The sequence below is a fragment of the Nymphalis io genome, chromosome 26 (genome assembly GCF_905147045.1).
Source record: "Nymphalis io chromosome 26, ilAglIoxx1.1, whole genome shotgun sequence".
Classification (NCBI taxonomy): Eukaryota; Metazoa; Arthropoda; class Insecta; order Lepidoptera; family Nymphalidae; genus Nymphalis; species Nymphalis io.
The window spans coordinates 8,445,351-8,454,668 of NC_065913.1; the positions used below are offsets into that span (position 1 = coordinate 8,445,351).

The 9,318-nt window shown below is 31.9% G+C and overlaps 2 protein-coding genes across 2 annotated transcripts; both read left to right on the forward strand.

The window, feature by feature from the left end:
- Positions 1 to 1,858: 1,858 nt before the first annotated feature.
- On the forward strand, positions 1,859 to 4,595 carry LOC126778558 (23 kDa integral membrane protein-like). Its single transcript, XM_050502225.1, has one exon. It carries the CDS (start codon positions 1,910 to 1,912, stop codon positions 2,693 to 2,695), a length of 786 nt encoding a protein of 261 aa, XP_050358182.1. The 5' UTR covers positions 1,859 to 1,909; the 3' UTR covers positions 2,696 to 4,595.
- Positions 4,596 to 5,155: 560 nt separating this feature from the next.
- LOC126778562 (leukocyte surface antigen CD53-like) lies at positions 5,156 to 9,091 on the forward strand. The gene has a single exon (XM_050502231.1). The coding sequence runs from the start codon at positions 5,744 to 5,746 to the stop codon at positions 6,506 to 6,508; it is 765 nt and encodes a 254-aa protein (XP_050358188.1). The 5' UTR covers positions 5,156 to 5,743; the 3' UTR covers positions 6,509 to 9,091.
- The last annotated feature ends 227 nt before the right edge of the window (positions 9,092 to 9,318 follow it).

Consider the following 9,318-nt stretch of genomic DNA (forward strand, 5'->3'; position numbering starts at 1 on the left):
ATCAACGAAGTCGTGATAAGCTTGTCGTTATTTATTAACTGCAATTTATATATCAATCATATAATAGATTTTGTATAAACAAAAAGTAATCCTAATACACTGAATCTTAACCGATGATCGTGGGTTCAAGCCCGGGCAAGCACCACTGACTTTTCATGTGCTTAATTTGTAATTATAATTCATCTCGTGCTTTACGGTGAAGGAAAACATCGTGAGGAAACCTGCATGTGTCTAATTTCACTGAAATTCTGCCACATGTGTATTCCACCAACCCGCACTGGAGCAGCGTGGTGGAATAAGCTCCAAACCTTCTCCTCAAAAAAAGGGAGAGGAGGCCTTAGCCCAGCAGTGGGACATTTACAGGCTGTTACTGTTACTGTACTTTATGTTTCTTGACCCGAGACGTTACCCGTCCTTAATTGGATAGGAAGTATGAACAGTCAGTTTTTTTCTTTCATTTTCATTCAGCAGTCTGATTTCTGATTTCGTACCTTCCATCACTTTGATTATATATTTCTTCAAATGTATGTAGATGGTGTATCTAATTAATTTGGTTCATTATAGACAAACAAATATGTTTTTACAATAATATTGCAGACTACATATTGAAAATAACCGAATCATTGATTAAAACTATATTTTAAATTAAATATCAGAAAAGTCTAAATAATAAGGTCCCCGAGACCGATTTCGACCTCGGCGGCCAATCTCAAGAGAGATTAGCCAACTACGCAGGAGATATTATAGTGCACAAGTGTGTGCGCAAACACAGGTGCACTCTCTATTCCCTAATTCTCATAATCCGATGGGACGGCAATCCGATACGACCGGAAAGAGTTCAGGCGCAGGACCAACGACTTTACGTATTTTCCGAGACATGGGAGTGTACACATTTCCAACTCCCAGACCCCGGACTGAGACTTTTCTGACAGAAAAACCCAATAATTTTTTATTGGTCCAACCTGGGATTTGAACCTAAGATCTCCGGATCAGCGGCCTTATATCTAGCCACTAGACCAACGAGGCAGCCAAAGTCTAAATAAAATCACATTAAATTAAATTTTATTTCTTTGAACATAGTATATTAAATAATTGAAATATTTTTTTTCTTTAATATATAAATGATTATTTAATATTAAAATGCTTAACAAACCATTTTATAAGTTACTTTTTGTAAGGTAAATTAAATTGTATAAAAGAACAACTGTATATTATAACTTATTCATTTAATTCGATAAATTATTACTTTTAATAATTTCTCATTTATTTTTCCACGTGATTCAACATACAAAGTAAAATAATTCAATATTTTGTTTAACAGTTAATAAATATATCATCTTTATACGATGAAATAGAATAAATCAAAATTAATAAATGGATATTTATTTATTTGTTTTACCAATAATCTCTGTCACTGAAACATTATATAAAAAAGTTTAGTAAATATAAGTATATAACAAAGGGGTAAAATTCATAATTATTGTTCCATTTATATATTACATAAACTCGTTAATATTCCTGTTAATATCGAAACCCACGCGAGCTAAACCACAGACGGAACATTATATTGGATAATTGTTGCGTCGTCGGCTACTACTACGCTTGTCTCATTCAATTGACAAATTATAATTGACATCATCATCGTAGTATTGAGATGACTCTCATCCTTTTTATTACATCCATAATGTCATAAACTCTAAAAACTGTGTACACGAAAGTCGACCTTATATGCGATGTATAATCAACAGAATAGTGCGTCAATACAAATAGAACAAACAGAACATATTAAATAATTCCATTGATCCTTATGAATCACTAGGAAGCGTTTACGAAGTTTTATAAACAAGATCTATCGTCCCCACACGCCATTCAATTGTGAAACCTCGAACGAGACGCACGCGCCGCTATCATGGCTAGCACCGGTTCTAAAGTTGCCCTTCACATTCTAAATGCAATTAGTTTAATAATCGGACTCGCGATCGCATCAGCTTCTATATGGTTCTTCTGTCAAGTTAATGAATTTACAAGATTAAGGAACAGTAATCATTACTTGCTCGATTACACCGTGTACTGGCCCCAGGCCATACCATGGTTGTTCTTCTTCGTCGCGCTGTTTGTTGTGGGAGTTTCGGCGTGCGGTTTCGCCAGCGCCAAGAAGAAAAGTCGGGGCCTCTTAACTGTGTATATTACGATGTCATCGATTGTGATTCTGTGTTTGGTTGCCGCCTCTGTTCTCTCCTTGGTTTTTGCTGACAACAAATCAACGGATGACTTCGTCAAGGACACGGTATGGGATGTGTATTTCCAAGCGAAAATTGACACGGAAGTAGCCGAGTCGTTTGGCGTTATCGAGAGAAAGCTACACTGTTGCGGCGCTGATAGCCCGCGGGATTACAAGAACTGGAAATCCGAGTTCCCGATGTCATGCTGCGACGTGTATTACCACGGATGGTTGGAACCTTATACGATTGATTGTGAATTTACGAATAAATTGGCCAATGAGAGGCACGGGTGTTCGACGGTCGCTGCTCAGTACGCAAGAATTGCCATCAAGGTTTTGTCTGCTGCGTCTTTATTTACGGCGTTTATTAGCATAATGAGTGTTGCGGCTGCTGTTATGTTATCAAGGGCGCTGGAGAAGAGGAATCGGCCACCAGTCCAGCACGAGTCAGAGAGCAAAAAGGTTTTACTGTAGACGTAAGTGGTTTATGTAATTCGATTACGTTAAACTGTCAAACATTGTATTTTTTTTTAAATATTCCATGATTTAAAAAGTGTGAAAAGTAATGGTTTACTTTAAATATCTAATGATCTAAAGAAGCATGTAGAATGACTTGTTTCGTAACAAAATCATGTTTTTCCCATGACATACATAACTATAAATGCTTTAGACAGCTCTTACAATATTTAAAAAACTTGTTCTAATGTATAAATGATTATTATTATTATTTAAACACGGTTGATTTTTCTGTATAGAAGTTTTTCTTTTCTCGTTTGAGAAAACAAGTAACTTCAATATATGAAGGCGCTAATTCGGCGAACAAACATTCAGCTTACAACATGACGGAGATAATATCACGTACTCACGTGAAAAAAAAAACACCTTAAAGACAGATGCATACTGTTAAAACGACGCACGTAAAGCTAGCGAACAATGTTGATTTTTGTTTGATGTTACATGTTACGATCAAGATACGTTTTTGAACATAACAAACGCAATAACCTATTTAATGTTAACTTTTAATGTCATTTTGAGATTTAATTTGACTTGAGAAATAGCTAAAAGTTTTCAATGTAAGTTCAATTTAATGATAGGTATTTATTAATTAATTTTTAATTAAATAAATGACGTTCTATATGAAATGTGGACGTTAAAGTTATTTTAATAGACCATCTAACGATAGGTGATTACCTTTGATTGTTAGTTTTGAAATATTCAATAGCTTCTTTACATTGTCAACGCGATATAGTGTCTTAACTAGATGTTTTTTACTTTACAATTTGTGGAGTTCAGTTTTAACGTTAAGTATGTAAATATATATTTATAAGCGTATACTTAAAACACACAAATGCCTTTATTAATTAAACAAGGTCTAATTTCATTTTTATTCAACAGTGAGCGTTTTATGTTTAATTAATTCGATAACATAGTCATATATGACTCATTTAGTGACGTGTCGTTTTTATAGTTTGTATCTGGCAATCTTTAAACATGAGCAAACTCCCTTTATAGGGTTTTTAATAATAGTATTACATATTTTACTTTTAAGACTGTTAGTTTAGTTTGCTTAAAACAATATTTTTTTTAATTATAACACATGTAAATAATCATAAACATGCATGTTTAATTAAGTTCTTTAGTTTTTTAATTATTTATTTAATAGCATTAGTCTAATGTATAAGTAATCTTAATAATGAAATAGCTTTTAACATAATCGATTTGTTAGAAAGTAGGGCGTAGTATGTTATGGGTTTTGTTTTCTCTTTTCAACGCATTTAAGTGCGACGGAGACAGATGTATACTGCATTTTGTAACAATAGTAGTATTAGTAATTTTGTTAATAAAACGTGTGGATATGACTCTAGTAAGACTGGAAATATAATGAATATCTACAAGCCTAGTATAGTATAGAAACAGATTTGTTTGTCATATTATTGTATTTATCTATTTTTATATATTAATTGTATGTATTAGTATAATATTATGTAATGATACGTTTTAATGTATATAACGTATGTGTATTGACTTGTGGTTGATTGGGAATAATTATCATGTATTGTAAAAACACTTTCAGTTGAAGTTTATTATAAAAGCTCAGTTTAAAGTTCAACATTGCATTTTGCAAAGGTGATATATTTTAGGAACTCTATATATTTTTCTTTAGATAAAATGGCGCTATTTTTATTGTTATTTCTTGTTAAGTAAATTTAAGTTTCGAGTAACGATTTGTAATTTAATGTATAATATAAAGTCATTTATCAACTGTAGCAAAGTTTAATTGATTTTTAATTATTTTTGTCGATAACTGTTTTTAAAACTATTTGCGGTTATTTTAATATATAAGGTGATTAGTAATGATTATCATTTTAGAAGAATTTATAATATCTAATATATGTACATACCAAAGGATATAAATCTCTCATTTTAACATCACACTACTAATATTGTACTAACTTAATTTAACTAAATATCTTCATACGAATTTTGAGAAATATTTTAGTGCTGTGTTCTCGTATTTAAGGGGAAAAACGTTTGATAAAAAATTAATATGACCGTTTTAAACGCTTTATTATGAATGAAAATGATTTTTTGATTGTGTATAATAGAATAGATTAAAATACAACAAAATTGGATGGTACGCCTTTAGTAGAATTCAACTAAGAGCAAATTTGTTGAATGCAATTCCCGTGGCTTGTAGACGTTTTTGAAAGTTACGTTTTGTTTTTAAGACATTTTGTAATTGCTAGATCACGTGAATTTTAATCGAAGTAACTTCAACCCCAGACGCACCAATGAGTATAATTTATAATTAATCTCAATAAATTCGTCACACTTCTATCGCATTGGTGAAGTATCAAATCCTCAAGAGCTTTTCTAAATTATATTAAAATATTTTTTAATAATTATAATATCTTGAAAAAAAAAAAGAAATCAATCATTTAATACATGTATAGATTGAATAAATTGGCAATATTTATTTTTTATTTAATAAAAGGAAAGCGTTTGTCTCGAAGGCCACGGGAAGCATGCACACTACGTGTTGTTTTGCGTAATAGACGTAGCGATCGCATCAGCTAAAGTATTGAAAACAAACTATGTCATCGAGAACCGGCTTAGATGTTAGTTGAATCACGTAGATAATTGATTTTATTACACGGGACGGATACGACACGTTTGATACGACACGATTGACAGATTTCGAATGAACTATAACATGTATATAAGATTTCTTGACTGTGAGACATTTGTGACAGTAATAGTTTGTTATTAATAAATTTATTTCTGTACTGACTTGGCAAAATAAATTATAATAATTAAAATTAGTAAGCCGACGGGAAGTGGTTTAATTACAATCTTAGTCACATCTCTCCCTATTCCACCAGGGCGTTGTCGCATCGTCGAGTGTAAATCAACGTATCTTAACTATTGACTACGCTGCGCATGAGTTTATAAAACCAGTCGCTATGTTGCAACATTTCTCATACCACTGCCAGCTATCATTCGGTTCGGACGTATTTAAAGATGGCGAAAGAAGATACGATTAAGGGTGTTCTGTATGTGTTGAATGTGATATACGCCGTGTTTGGGCTCGTGACGGCCGCGACGGGTGTCTGGTTCTTTGTGCAACTATCAGAATTCGTGGCCTTGAGAAATAGTAACCATTACCTGTTGGACTATAGAGTGTACTGGCCACAGGTAGCACCATGGTTCTTCATATTTTTGGGACTTTTCGTCATGATTGTGGCCTTCTGTGGATGGTTTGGTGCTAACAAAGAGAGCAGAGGATTACTCGGTATTTATGGATTTTTCTTCATACTTATTATCCTTGGACAAGTGATCGCTGCGACGTTGATCTTCGTATACGTTAACGGCGAAGACACAGACAGATTCATAAAGGATACGGTTTACGATGGATATTACAACTCCCAGTCCAACCCTGATGTCTTCAAAGCGTTTGGAAGGATCGAAAGGAAGCTGAGGTGCTGCGGTGCGAACGACGCCAGAGATTACAGGAGCTGGAGGAACGACCTGCCTTTGACCTGCTGTCAAGACAGCTACTACAGGGCAACATGTGACTTCACTGATAAGGAAGCTAATGAGAGATTAGGTTGTGCTAAGGTTGCATCCGTGTATACAAAGATTATCAGTTCGTCCGTCGCCGGCGCGTCTCTACTTATATCTCTAGTTGAGATCACGGGAGTTATCCTCGCCTGGAAGCTGTTTAACACTTTGAGAGAAGTTGAACATTATATCACGGAGCGAAAAGAGGGTGAGACGGAATGTTAACATTCGAGGTAATATTATAATTGTAATGAATCTTTGTACAAAGCCGTATTGGGTATTGTGACCGGAGCAATTTAACGCTTGAATAGTTCAGGTGCGAATCTATTATGATTCTAAATATTTTACAATGTAAACACTATATATATATATATATGCGCTAAATACCATTCATAGGTCTTTGCAAAGCAAAGAAGCGTGTTATTAAACAGATATTTTTTTAATTTCCATAATTATAAATGACGTCATTTCAATCAAGATGGAGGCTATAAGCGCCGCTTATAAAAGTATATGTTAAGGAAAATATAAGTTATGTTAATTGTGTGAATTCCTTATATAACAAGTTTCTAGCATAAATGTTTGTGTAGTTAGAGGCCACGGTCACAATAACTGATATGAATGATAACCTTAGCTAAATTTTACCACCGATTGTATATGGCCTACCGTTAACGCAAGTCTGTTCTTTAATACCTTTATTATAAGGTCGATAATGATCTGCATTCCGAATCGAATTCGACGAATCGAGTCGAATCCTAAGCGATTTTCTTTTTTTTGAAAGTTATTCTTCTAGGTAATTTTATTTTTTTTAGAATAAAATTCGTTTCCTTGGTAAGGAAATATATGAAATTTTATTCATAGTTTGTTTCGTATATACCGAACTGACTTTTGCTCTTATGTTACCATTTGTGTCATTTAAATCATTATATCGTAATATCTTATTGTAATTTTATTTATAGTTTATAAACTTTCGATAAAAATTTTGATATTATAAGAAATTTTATATTTTAATCTTAATATATTTAGATTTGAATACGAAACTTCAGTATTTTAGTAAGTTTTACATGTATATTGTAATATTGATCGCAGCTTAGTAAGACAAACTATAAATATACTTATAAATAACATTCCAATCTCACGAACAAGAATCGAATCTGTTATTCTCGACACAAACGCCTGATGCTGTTTCCGTTGGTTAAGACCGGTGTAATATTTTTTATTCTCGAATCGTTTAAATCGAAATTATATTTATAATCTCGATAAGGGCCACACCTAGTTCAAAGTTCATTCGACGCCTTATTTAATCATTAATATCCTCCTTAAGTTATGAATCACCTGCCTTGACTCATAACTCGGTATATGACCTCGATGCCCCACGACAGTAGCTCGTAACAAATGCTTGGTTATGCAAGTTAGCAGAGTACATAACTGACCTTCCAATCTATGGTTTTAGTGTTAAGCCTTATCGCTACTTTGATAGACTATTTATATGAATTGACATATGAATAGCAGAAAGAAATGGTGTGCAAAGGTGGTCATATATATTGAATATATAATTTGAACAATACAATATACATATAATATAAAATATATTGATATATTATATTCAAGGAAATATAAATTGCATACTATATATATAAACATGTATGTATCTATGTACTTTTAAAACTTTTTAATTACAGTAGACTTAGGTGATGTTGGATATTATTAAATATTCTTTTGGGAGTCTTTATAATGGTTGAATATATTAATTTCATGTTGCAAGAGCGATTAGGTGCAAACAGCGTCGTAAGCTGTGCTTGGATTGTCGTCTTGTAGTGGGGTATGAGAAAAATTTGACCTCGGCTCGCTTAGCTACTTGCCTATAATTTGGTACTTACTTGTGATGTTAGCTAAGCTTATGATTTGACTTTGTTTAATTTGGATGCAACTTAAGTGTCGGTACTATACATAGCATTGCTTTTTTAATTTAATTATTAAAATTCCAATCTTTTTTATTTTATATATACATCAATATCCTACAATTACTTTTTGTATTTTTTATTCAAATTTACGAAACATTTATAATATATCTATGCATGAACATGTACATTTATTTTCGAAACCGTTACATGCATTTTGAATATTTTTAATAAAATTAGTATGGACGTAAGTACACATACTTTGTATGTACGGGCGTGTTTGTTTACGTTTCGTCATAGGATTGTGTAAGGTCTTTTTTAAGGTCCATCGATGGTATAGATGTCTTACGACACGAGTTTCGTAACTATGGAAAAAAAGTAGGCCGTGACCAACACACATGTGTGCTTATTATACATATAATATTTGCGAAATCGTTTTGATCTAATGTTAATGGTGCCATCATAAAGAAAACTTGTATTGCGACATATTTTTTACAACTTAGGCCGTTGCTATTAAAATATACATATAAAATTAATTATATTCCCAATCAATCTGTCTATATTTATATTATATATATATATATCAATGTGTTTCCGTCCTTTTATACGTCACATTTTTTTTAAAATAAATACAATATTTTTTTATATGTAACTGTTTATTCACATGCCAAAGAAATGTGTACAAATGTTCGCATTCATTTTAAATGAAATCAGAATATATGAAATGGTAATAAATAAATATAATATTGCATGCAATAAATAAATGTTATAACAGTTAAGATATCGAACCACTGAATTATATTAATTTATAAGATATTTTTATACATTAAAAATATATTTAAATTAAGTCGGAACTAGTCTTAAGGCGTTCATATAAATATTATAATTTAAATAAATGATTGAATCTCAATGGTATTTTTTTTATTTCCCTTATGTTTGAGTTAATTAATGTATTTTAATAAAGTTAGATTTATTTACTAAAACTATATTATGAACATATTTATGATTACCCTTTAAGTATGAAAATAAGTTCCGGGCGACCGTTATCGTACTATATCAAACAATTATACGCATTATTTACTTTACATAATAAAAATTTAATGTAATGTAATAAAAGATAAAGTCAAGATGGAGTGG

Excerpts from the sequence above, each read along its gene's own strand:
- LOC126778558 (XM_050502225.1), top strand. The coding sequence starts at position 1,910 with ATGGCTAGCACCGGTTCTAAAGTTGCCCTTCACATTCTAAATGCAATT.
- LOC126778562 (XM_050502231.1), top strand. The coding sequence starts at position 5,744 with ATGGCGAAAGAAGATACGATTAAGGGTGTTCTGTATGTGTTGAATGTG.